At 50.9% G+C, this 10,634-nt stretch overlaps 6 protein-coding genes across 6 annotated transcripts; 3 read left to right on the top strand and 3 right to left on the bottom strand.

Moving 5' to 3' along the window:
- Positions 1 to 137: 137 nt before the first annotated feature.
- On the top strand, positions 138 to 1,459 carry BDV14DRAFT_162699 (ubiquitin-like protein ATG12). The gene is made up of 4 exons (XM_073766920.1): positions 138 to 495; positions 571 to 770; positions 830 to 1,235; positions 1,307 to 1,459. Exons 1-3 carry the CDS (start codon positions 249 to 251, stop codon positions 887 to 889), a joined length of 507 nt encoding a protein of 168 aa, XP_073634099.1. The 5' UTR covers positions 138 to 248; the 3' UTR covers positions 890 to 1,235; positions 1,307 to 1,459.
- Positions 1,460 to 1,756: 297 nt separating this feature from the next.
- On the top strand, positions 1,757 to 2,611 carry BDV14DRAFT_194911 (uncharacterized protein; the record flags this gene model as incomplete). The annotated part of the gene is made up of 1 exon (XM_073772056.1): positions 1,757 to 2,611. The coding sequence occupies one exon, from the start codon at positions 1,757 to 1,759 to the stop codon at positions 2,609 to 2,611; it is 855 nt and encodes a 284-aa protein (XP_073634098.1).
- A 329-nt stretch (positions 2,612 to 2,940) lies between these two features.
- BDV14DRAFT_7001 (FF domain protein) lies at positions 2,941 to 4,825 on the bottom strand. Its single transcript, XM_073777315.1, has 2 exons — positions 4,693 to 4,825; positions 2,941 to 4,644 (listed from the first exon to the last, which is right to left on the bottom strand). The coding sequence occupies exons 1-2, from the start codon at positions 4,760 to 4,762 to the stop codon at positions 3,011 to 3,013; spliced, it is 1,704 nt and encodes a 567-aa protein (XP_073634097.1). The 5' UTR covers positions 4,763 to 4,825; the 3' UTR covers positions 2,941 to 3,010.
- A 129-nt stretch (positions 4,826 to 4,954) lies between these two features.
- Positions 4,955 to 6,081, top strand: pre9 (proteasome core particle subunit alpha 3; the record flags this gene model as incomplete). The annotated part of the gene is made up of 4 exons (XM_073766919.1): positions 4,955 to 5,096; positions 5,159 to 5,343; positions 5,407 to 5,825; positions 5,877 to 6,081. Coding segments are annotated over exons 1-4 (763 nt in total), but the record flags the coding sequence as incomplete, so codon positions are not given.
- Positions 6,082 to 7,302: 1,221 nt separating this feature from the next.
- On the bottom strand, positions 7,303 to 7,951 carry BDV14DRAFT_6909 (uncharacterized protein). Its single transcript, XM_073777294.1, has one exon. It carries the CDS (start codon positions 7,788 to 7,790, stop codon positions 7,458 to 7,460), a length of 333 nt encoding a protein of 110 aa, XP_073634095.1. The 5' UTR covers positions 7,791 to 7,951; the 3' UTR covers positions 7,303 to 7,457.
- Positions 7,952 to 9,376: 1,425 nt separating this feature from the next.
- BDV14DRAFT_6912 (uncharacterized protein) lies at positions 9,377 to 9,752 on the bottom strand. Its single transcript, XM_073777295.1, has one exon. The coding sequence runs from the start codon at positions 9,613 to 9,615 to the stop codon at positions 9,415 to 9,417; it is 201 nt and encodes a 66-aa protein (XP_073634094.1). The 5' UTR covers positions 9,616 to 9,752; the 3' UTR covers positions 9,377 to 9,414.
- Between the last annotated feature and the right edge of the window lie 882 nt (positions 9,753 to 10,634).

Here is a 10,634-nt window from a genome sequence, read left to right as displayed (position 1 = left end):
GGTTGCGAATGGCTTCAAGTTGTAGAGCATAGGCGAAAGGTGGGGCGGCGGTCGGATGACTGGTGGCGGTCGGATGACTGGTGAAATACGTTAGTTAACTTAAGTTAGTGTAGCTGCATCTAATCAATCTACTGCCAACACAAACATCAACCATCCTCGCTCCATCAACATCACTAGACTCTGCTCGTGTAATCTGACTGCATGGTACAGGAACCTAATACATCTCACATCGTGGGCAAATTCGCAAAATGAGCACCCACTCCTCACAAATACCATCAACCAGCAACTCCCCGAATCCCAACCAACAGCGACCAACCAGCCGACGGGAACTGCCAGATCGAACATCAAGCACTAGGATTAATGCACCTATCCCAGATGACGATGAACATGGCGCAGACTTACCCCTGACCATGTCCGCATCGGTCGTCCTGACTAGTCTACCACGGGATGCGACCCAAGCATTAGCGGATGCTGAAGCTGTAGATACAGGCAAAGGTACGCCACAGTTCACTCGCGTAACAGCTGCTCGCAGTTGCGCTTTCACAATCAAATATCAACTGATCTGTTTAGTCACGGTCCGGTTTCAACCTCTGGCTTCGGCCCCAATTCTCAAGAACCGGGTGTTCAAGATCAGTGCATCGCAGAAGTTCGAGACTGTCGTCAAATTTCTGAGGAAGAAGCTTAACTGTAAAGATACGGATTCTGTCTTTTGCTATGTCAATAGTGTCTTTGCTCCTGGGTTAGATGAGGGTGTTGGGGGCTTGTGGCGGGTGAGTACTCCGTTTGCTTTTATAGCACACAGAGGAGCCGGTTCTGATATAGCTTGCAGTGCTTCAAGACGGACGATCAGCTGATTGTCGCATATTCTACGACGCCCGCTTTTGGCTGAAGCGTTAAGGGAACTGAAGCATGACTTGGTCTTGCTGGCAAGACCTCCATCAATGCATATCACATGCACAAGATTAGCATAGCACCGGGGGGATAACAATTGGTAATAACGACCGAGAAGAAGGTACTTCATATCGCAAATATTCAGGTGTCAACTTCTAGGAATGGACATTTTGTCTACAAACTGAGGATATTAGGGTTGACGCAGATCAAACAGGGCGAAACAATGCTTTCTTCAGCACCCTGATCACGGACTCCAAGTCTCATACTCCTTGTGGAGTGACCAAGGTCTCACTACGAACATCAAGTCTCTGCTCCATTCTGAACGCTATCAGAATAACATTAGCACCTAATGTATCATTAGCGAGGACTATACGCACAAGAAGTATGGTAATGTCGGTAGACATCGGGAGCCCATACCCCATATCGCTCTCCTTAGCTAGACCAAATCCCGAATTGACCCCCACAGTATAACGTCTTTCGAACTTTCTCCCCATAGTATGAAATCATCTCACTCTAGCCCGCCTCGTTAGTGTCTCCAAATCCCCATCACGCGCAGCACACCGGTGATGTATGACGCACATTGTCCGAACTCACGTGACCGCGGCTCGGAGCAATGCTTGGCAGACGCCAGCCATGACATTAGGCTGCGTCGACTGGACTCGATTCCGCCTTTCACGCGTCTGGTTATTTTTTTCGGCGTCTTGAATGAAATCAGCTTCTCCAGAGTCCCATCCCCGCAATTCACAGCCTCGATTCACACTAATTTTCCGTGAAGTTTTCTCGAATTATAAAGTCGCTTTGTTGAACATAATTACCGAACTTGATTTTCTTTGAAATACGATCTACGAACTATTTCAATACAGCCATGGCAGACGTCCGATCCCTGCTCCGCAGCGAGCTCGCCTCTCGCAAGGGCACATCCCCGGCTGCCACGGGCACCACCAACACACCTAACCGCGTCACGAAGAAGAGAAAAGGTGATCCTGCTGACTCGGCGACGCGCAAACGAGTGAAGCAGGCGGATCCAGAGCAGATTTTGGCCAACGAACAGGTGCAGGTGCGGCCGCCGGCTGCGCAGGTCGTCACCGGTGGTGATGACGATGATGTTGAAGTCGAATCCTCCGATGCCATGAGGACGGAATCAGATACCACACATGCACAAGCACAAATTTCAAAAACGCAAGCCGCACAATCATCCCTCCCTATCCCTCCCTCCGAACCTCCACAACAACCCCAGTCAACAGCCGCCGTCGATGAAGACGAATGGGCCGCCTTCGAGCGCGAAGTCGCGGCCCCCACGCGCATCCCACAATCACAAAAACCCGCCGCTATATCAGCCGCCGCAACGATCTCGGCAGCGCCCATATCAGCCGAGGAGCTCGCCGCGCTCCAAGAAAAAGAGCAGAGTGATGCCCGCCAAAACCGGGAGGCTGAGGCCGAGGGTGAGCGGGAAGATGCGGCGCGGTTCTTGGAGGAGGAGTTCGACGAGATGGAGCAGTTGGAGGAGCGCGTTCGGAGGCTGAAGAATATGCGCGAGCAGCTGAGGGCGAAGCAGCGGAGTGAGAGTGCGGAGGTTGAGGAGGGCGGGGCTGTTTCTGCCGAGTCAAAGTCGAATACAGACGAGGCTACGACCGATGTCAAGAACGCAGAGGAAGAAGAAGACGACGAGGACGATGATGACGATGCCGACGACGACTGGGATAACTGGCGATTTAGGTAATGCATTAAGCTAATGGTTGCAAGAAGCGAACAAAAAAGCGAACGACAGACAGGAACCGGGACACGAACGGCGTCTTTTTTTTTACAGGGGAGCATTAAGCGCCTTCCCTTCTTTATTCTTTGATACCCATATCCATGCAACATGCTCTATGTCCTAATGAGCCAGATGACACGATGGAACCAGGCCCACTTCAGAATATCCTAATCCACATCCATGAATTGGAAAGTTAAACACTGACGGACCAAAGACTGTACTCTACCTTAGTCATGACAAGCATATCATGTACTCTATATCTATATCTAGTATGACACAACAGAAAGCCAAGAACTAGCTTCGAATTATTGGAATAAATCCCAGAGACTCGTATTTGATTATTGTACAGTAGCTCTTGGTAAAAGACTATTTATCTACATCCATAGGCTGTGTCGGCGCTTGACTCTGCTCAGCAGATGCTGGCTCTAGATGACTCCGAAGCCCACTCTTCCCAACCCTCATAGCTTCCTGAATTTCTGCCTCGCCCTCTTCAAGCAAATGCCTACCCCGCGCAAGATCACCCTTCCGCCGCCGTTCCTCTTCCTGGACTTGCTTCTGGCGCTCTGCCAGGGCTCGCTCGCGCTTTTCGCGCTCTACTCGCTTCTTCTCTAGCTCCTCTCTCTGTTCGGGTGTGATATCTTCTTCTGGTGCGGCGGGTAATGTGGAGATAAACGTTTGAATAAGTGGATCACGCACTTTGGGTGCAAGCGCGATGTAGCGGAGGTCGGTTATAAGTGCTGGTGGGGGAGCTTCGAGGTTAGATGAGCGGTTGAGGTCGTATAGGGGGAGTGATTTGAGTAATTTGGAGAGGTCTGATTTGCGGGTGCTTTCGGGCAATCTCATGCGGGAGACGAGATCGCGGTAGGACTTTTCGCGGTCCTTGTCTGATAACTGGGAGTCGCGCATCTCGGGCTCCTTTCTGTATTTGCGTTTGAATTCGGGCCAGTAGAGTTTTGGTGTTGCGTGATCTTGGAGAAAGGCTAGGTATTTGATGCGCGGGTCTTTCTTCTCTTGCTTTTCTTTGCGCTCTTTGATTGCTTGGATGCGGTCCCTGCTCCACATGGAGAATGCTTCGCGGCGGGATTTCATGTTGGGGAGGACGGTGTAGCGGCTGTCTTCTATGATGCGGCCTTCTTCGATGATGTTTTCCCATGTTGAGAAGGGGTTTATGTTGTAGTCGTCGAGAAGGTCACGGAATAAAGCTGCGGCATCTTCGTCTGTGAGCGGGAGGCCTTCCGCGCCCTCCTCCCAGTCCTCCGCTGGCTCACCGTATTCTTCAGGGTCGAGGCCATATTCTTCGCCCATTGCGGCCAGTTGATATTCGATATCCTCTTCCGTGAATTCGACAGGTCCTTGGTTCTCTGGGCTTCCAGTTCGCTGTCGTTTGAACGGCTGGTCCTCGTCTTCCCCTTCACTGTCTGTGACCTCAACTTCCTCGTATTCGCTTTCCTCTTCCCCATCTTCTGCAGCAGGAACACCGGTTTGTTCATGCTTGTCATCTTCAGCGGCAGTCGGTCTCTCTGGTTCCTCGGGCTCTCCGCGCTCGCGCCGTTCCTTTGCTTCCCGCTCAAGACGGTCGAGCTCGACAACTCCCTTCAATACTTCTGTCGGGATTTTCCAAAAACTCTCGTTTGTTTCCGTATTGTGGACAAATCTTCTTCCCAATTTCGTCTTCACGAGCACCCATGGTTCATGTTCGGGTATGGTGTGTTTAGATTTCGGCCGGTCTTCAGGCCCACGATGGCGGCGGTCATGGTATGACTTTCCACCGCGAAACCCGCCTTTCGTTTGGTTGTAGCCCGGAGCGCCGAATAACGAAGCGCCGTGCGCTTGGGAAGCATACGGTGTTGAAGAAAACGGTGGTAGAGTATCCGGGGTAAGGAAAGGAGCATTGGCGGCGGGGTTCACGGCTGGCGTTGGAAAAGAGGATTCGGTGGCAACTGGTTGAGGTCTTGTATATGTCGACTGCTTTGTTTGAGAGTTGTAGTAGTATGTGTGGCCTGCAACTTGTCAGAGAAAGCATTTAATGCGACCAGGACTAAACAAACCGGTAGGGGCTTTGTGCTCGCTCCAACCCGGCGGGAGGGGAGGAGGGGCGGTATATGTGGATTTGAGCATTGTAGAGTAGGAGATTGGCGAGAGAATGGAGAGAGCGACTGGCCAGCGTGAGTTCTGAGCAGTTCAAGTTCTTTGGCGGCGGTGGTGAAGCTTTCCGGCTGGGCGCAGAGAAGGTGGTCCGAGCTTGGCGGACGCGCCAGGACCAGAGTTGCCTAAGTTGCTCTGAGAGCTCACCCCAACTGAGCTTCATCACCGCACTCTTGCATCCCGTTGCTATCCACCACCTCTCTCTCTAACCAGTCCGCTGCTTCTTCCGATCCTCTCCAACATTTGACGCCGGATACCAGACTTCTTTCGCATTTGATTCAGAATGTCACGACGTTACGATTCGAGGGTACGCTTCCTCCGAACCTCTTCCGGCTGACAGCTCCAACTGACCCATGACGCTCGTTCTAGACCACCATCTTCTCGCCGGAAGGTCGACTCTATCAGGTTGAATATGCTCTAGAGGCCATCTCACATGCCGGTACCGCTCTGGGTATTCTCGCCAAGGATGGTATCGTCCTCGCTGCGGAGAAGAAGGTGACGAGCAAGCTGCTTGAGCAAGACACATCTGCCGAGAAGCTCTACACATTGAACGAGTACGCGATTTCCTTTGATAAGTAGTCATGGATTTGAGGAGGAGAAGCTAATCTGCTTTGCAGTAACATGATCTGTGCCGTTGCCGGTATGACCGCCGATGCCAACATCCTCATCAACTACGCCCGACAAGCCGCCCAACGCTATCTTATCACCTACGACGAGGAGATTCCTTGCGAGCAACTCGTCCGCAGACTCTGTGACTTGAAGCAAGGGTACACTCAGCATGGTGGTCTTCGTCCGTTCGGTGTGTCGTTCATCTATGCCGGCTATGACCCTCTCCGAGAATTCCAGCTGTACCAGAGCAACCCCAGCGGTAACTACGGTGGATGGAAGGCGACCAGTGTTGGAGCCAACAACGCGAGCGCTCAAAGTCTCCTGAAGCAGGACTACAAGGAGGACTGTGATCTGAAGGAGGCGTGCGCCATGGCCGTCAAGGTGCTGAGCAAAACAATGGACTCGACGAAGCTGAGCAGTGAGAAGAGTGAGTAAGCCAAACATCTGTTAAGTATTTTTCTAACAGTCTTGTTACTAGTCGAATTCGCAACCGTCGGCAAGACGAAGGAAGGAAAGATCTACCACCACCTATGGAATGCAGATGAGATCAATGCTTTGCTGAAAGAGCACGGGCTGGCCAAGGTCGACGACGAGCCCGAAGCTGGCGACATAAAATAAATAGAACCGCCCATACTCGCTCCTGCTTGAGCTAGATAATGCCAGCTGTTTCGTTGATCCTCCCACATCCAAACAAATCCCGCCGAGAGCATGGGGTCTCCCAACCCTAGGACACGTATATCCTTGACCTTTTAGCATCGGGCAGGTAACAAAGCCATTCAGATTGTATAAGCCGCCTGCTCCTGCTGCATCTGAAGCACAACCAGCGTCGCCCACTGGTGACGTGGCAAGCAGCGACATCAAAGACGAGCGCCTAGCAACATGATTCGCATGTTTGCTGTATTTTCTCTCCCATTGATTGATTAAACAACCCTCAACCTTACGAGATAAATGGTCCACGTAGCTTGTGATCTGTTACGTAGGGTCTGGAGAAGCTTGTCGAGCTGAATGATCTGGGACACTGACGGCTGGCTGCGGTTATATATGTAGTTGCGAATCCACCCCCGTTCCTCTGTTGTTCTCACCCAAGTCAGACTTATTTTGCACTCACTTTTATACGAGCTCTCACCGATGACCAGAGCATGCACTGGTAGTCTTTACATAGAGACCCAGAAGGACGAGGGCTGCCAGCCTCTTCCAAAGGATGAAGCCGGCTTGTCCATTGTATGACGGTTGTACTCGGGTTAGGCCGCCTTCCTGATCGACGGTCCACTTGGTCCATTTGATGGCGCTATCTCTGGTCTTAGAGTTTCTTCAGGCCTGCAAGTCATCCGTCAACGATCTTGAAGGACTTCCACTAACCACTTGACGTGCAGGTGAAGCCTTGGGCTTAAGACCTCAGCCCGCTTGCAATCGCCGGACCGCTGACTCAGCATATTTAATCATGTGACCGGTCTATATCTTGCATGCGGGGTCGATCAACGACAACAACAATAACTCTCCTCCTGTCAACTTCAGGTGTCATGAGAAGATGCTCTCACACCTCTACTTCAGGCTCTACTCAAGAGGTCCAAGGCAGGTTGCTGCCCGATAGACTACACCATCCGCTCTCGCCTCTTCATATGAATGAGTGGCCTGAGCTAGCGGCTCTACCCTGGTTAAGACCGGCCACTCTTTCAGGAATACAGGCGCTTACGGAGTTCCACCTTTCCCCTAGATGTCGCAAACTGTTCGAAATTCACCAAAAATAGAAGAATTCATTGGATTATACGATCTCATCAAACATGGAAATCCGCACTTTTCCTCCAACCAGCATCAATCGTGTTTGGCTTGAAACCCAATTCGATGCCATTGTGTGGCTGATGGGCTTCACAGTAAGGTAGCACATGGGTATGAGACACACTAACAAACAAAAGCGCCGCTGAAGAATCGAGACCAGAGACAAATGGACGTTGCAAAGCAGAGAATCCAACAGAATGAAACGAAAGAGATTATTGTGATTAGGCCCAAAAATGGGGCAAAAAGATCCAGCCACGGTCAGCCAACGATTTCCACGCCTCTGTTACAGAGTCCTGCTCTTCTCGATCCGCTCTCGTTGCAGTTGTTTGATCTCCCTGTCTAGATCCATGATGGCATTCTGAGACTTCTCCATCGACGCCACATAGGTTGATCCTTCGCGTTTCCACCGGCTCAGGCGTTCCATTTCGTTGCTTCGTCGGCGCAGCTTGGTCTCGATTTTCTGGCAGAGTCGGCAGATGCCCGAGTCGAGTTCGGTGATGTTTACGAATTTCATTCCGCACGTCTCACCTGTACGGTACTCATGCTGGCACTGGTGGTCGAAACCGCCCCAGCTGTAGTCACCGCAGGCAAACTTCTTCTGGTTGTAGAAACACATTTCTACCAGTCATGTTAGTTATGGCCTGTGTCGAGGTCATGATTAGAGCTTACTGTCTGTACAGTTCTTCGTTTCACCTTTTTTCGTGGTTCTGATTGGCTGACGTTGATCCAGCTACCGCCCAGGGGGAATTTGATAGGCTAAGAAGGCACAATGACTATTGAAGATTGTTGCAGGTTCTAAGTTGAAACAACTTATATGAGGATTCGAGCAGTTATGGCTTGTTATTGCTTGTGTGGAAGGGTGGTCTGAAACGTTGAATGATCCATCTCATCAATCTCTGGGAACGGACGGCCTTATTTATGTCTCGTGAGGAGCTCCTATGTCACGGTTCACGGCTGCTTCGTTCTACCACCACTCACCGTCGATCGAGGCCCCTCAGCATGCGACGGCTTATCGTCTACGGGATGCTCTTCTCATCACATTCACATCACGTCCGTTGAATGTGCCCCCTGAGAGCCTATTGGAGACACGAAATATCCACAACATTCCTTTTCCGGGCCCGTCGTAATCAGCGGATGCTTCACGAATGCATGCATCCTGCTGTCGTGGCAGCATGGATTTTTCTCAGCTAGCCTGGACATCTGAAAATCCCTCAGCTCGAGTCAATGATTCTCGTTCTCGGGCGTTGTTTTAGACCGGTGGCCATGGATTTTCCATCGATCATCCCCGTTTCGTCTACGCATTTGCATTTCGCACGAAGCCGCGTTTTCGAGAACCAGGCATCCGTCACACTTTCTGGATCAAAGCTCCTGCATGATTAGACTGTTCTTTCGTGCCAGCTGTCAAGCTGTCTTACGTTGGAGCCTTCTTTTGCCCCCTGGTCAAAGTTAACCTTGCATTCAATTGGAAACGAAAACCCAAAACAATATGGAGCTAGAAAAAGAGTGACAAGAGCAAAGTGCCAGGCCACCAATCAAGACCAACAAGCCAATGCGTTCTGAGGAGGCGGGGTTCATCAAATGGATATGACATCCAAAGAAATAAAACAATAAACAATTTCATAAGTTGCTTATTGTTTTTCGGCATGAGCGTGATCGACCCTCTATCAGCCCAACCTTTCAGGTACCTCAGCACCCTGCTAGCTTTTTTGAATATGCACTCACAGCCAATTAGTCTTTGACGGGGTTGTCCTTGTTACTGGTCTTGATACTGGATGACTTGGCTGGAGCTGGTGTTAGGGTCTTGACTCTTGACCCTATCCTACCAATACATCTTACCTTGATTGGAGTGGGTAATAGGAACCCATGTCTCTTAAACCGTCGAGTGGTTTTACGTGCCTTGGGTTTCATCTTGCACTTTGTCTTTCAGCAGCTAAGGGGTGTGTATCAGCACTCTTCTCATGCCAATGGCTGTCTCATGTCCCCGTGCTCCCGTCCGGGCATCGTTGCCCAAAAGTTTCTGCCCTTCGTGGCAAACTATGCGTCACTAGCACGGGTCGATTGGTGTTCGTTGCATCCCTGGCTATCAGCCTTGGGCTTCGCTAATCCTCAAATTGGTATGATGGGCTCGGTCCCCATGAAGAGCCGATTCATTCAGCTGATCTCTTTCATCTGCAGACAAGTAATCCCGCATCCACCCCCACCCAGGTGCAGGGTTCAGTTCGGTTCCATACGGCCTTCCGTCAAGATGATAGGATGCTCTTATTGCGCTTCGACCATAGCTGATACAGATTGTGGTACGGCCGACTTACGCTGAACCCATGCAGCTGCACTAGAGCTCGGAGACTCTCTGACGTGGCGGCCTTCGTCTGGTCAATTGCCTTCAAATTTCGTCTTCCGCTGGTGGTCCTTTTCGAAGAGCAGGCTGTCGACGTACGTTGCATGGAAATGAGCTCAAGAGGCTACTTCATTCCTATTCTCACCGTCATTGGCGAACAATCGGGCAATCCTCTCGTCCCCCGCTTGGCCGGGCGTTCTATGACTGACGGTGATTCCGTGGACTTCCATCATTTTGTTGTCATCCTAGCGTGATGGCGAAGGATTGTTGGACTATCACATTCCGGAGCCCATTCTCGAAAAAGTCGGTGCACCAGGCGATGGTAAGAGGTTGATTGCCAGCTCAGAGGCTGGCTGGCTCACCCGTGCTTTGGAGTTACAATGAAGAAGCAATTCTGGAACCCAGTTCCACATCCATCTACGAGACGATCTATTCTGCTTTCGCCACAGCCTCGTTTTCTCTCAAGCTGTCTTACGTCGGGCACATCTGGTCTATCCCTGACAGTGGCAATTATACTTTCAGCAACAAGGATCTGGCCGAACAATATGGAAGACAATCTACGCCAATCGGTCAAGTTCTTCCTTATCCAGTGACTATCAAGGGAAAAAAGTAATATTGTTTGATTGGGAGTTCGCGAACTTTTCCTCATCTGTGCCCTAATTTCTCTGTTTCCGCTTTTGATGACGTTGAAATTGGATTCGAGAGACCCACATACGCGCTCCCAGTGTGCCGGGTTGTTTTTGATCCCGTGACTTCTCGAGCAAGCGTGCCTTCTGCGGATTGTGCGTATACTCCTGTGCTCAGGTAACAAATGGAAAAGGCTGATTCCACCTTTGCAGTTTTAAGGTGAGAGTGCCCTTTCTGCCGTATCCTTGCTGCAGGCCTGGATTGGTCCTCCAGGAGCTGCATGCCAAACAATGTCAGCAACTTACGGCCAATCGATTCGCTGACATGCCAATAGGTCTATGCACCTAAGCATGAACCCTGTCAGTTGTAGTCCAAGGCTCTCGGATCCTTGAGCTGGGACCCACCTATCGTTCGAAGGTGACTTCGAGCCGGATTCATGCATCGGCACGTTGACAGCTGCAACGCGTTGCAATTTTTGGCTCAGGTTCGTGATTTCGC

The sequence above is a fragment of the Aspergillus stella-maris genome (genome assembly GCF_047715825.1).
Source record: "Aspergillus stella-maris strain CBS 113639 unplaced genomic scaffold BDV14scaffold_1, whole genome shotgun sequence".
Lineage (NCBI taxonomy): Eukaryota > Fungi > Ascomycota > Eurotiomycetes > Eurotiales > Aspergillaceae > Aspergillus > Aspergillus stella-maris.
The sequence above is the reverse complement of the archived record's forward strand: the minus strand, read 5'-3'. Positions and strand labels throughout refer to the sequence as shown.

Excerpts from the sequence above, each read along its gene's own strand:
- BDV14DRAFT_162699 (XM_073766920.1), top strand. The coding sequence starts at position 249 with ATGAGCACCCACTCCTCACAAATACCATCAACCAGCAACTCCCCGAAT. Across the intron at positions 496-570 it reads AGCTGTAGATACAGGCAAAG|TCACGGTCCGGTTTCAACCT; the intron begins GTACGCCACAGT and ends TGATCTGTTTAG. Across the intron at positions 771-829 it reads GTGTTGGGGGCTTGTGGCGG|TGCTTCAAGACGGACGATCA; the intron begins GTGAGTACTCCG and ends TATAGCTTGCAG.
- BDV14DRAFT_7001 (XM_073777315.1), bottom strand. The coding sequence starts at position 4,762 with ATGCTCAAATCCACATATACCGCCCCTCCTCCCCTCCCGCCGGGTTGG. Across the intron at positions 4,645-4,692 it reads CGAGCACAAAGCCCCTACCG|GCCACACATACTACTACAAC; the intron begins GTTTGTTTAGTC and ends GACAAGTTGCAG.
- BDV14DRAFT_6909 (XM_073777294.1), bottom strand. The coding sequence starts at position 7,790 with ATGTGTTTCTACAACCAGAAGAAGTTTGCCTGCGGTGACTACAGCTGG.
- BDV14DRAFT_6912 (XM_073777295.1), bottom strand. The coding sequence starts at position 9,615 with ATGCAACGTACGTCGACAGCCTGCTCTTCGAAAAGGACCACCAGCGGA.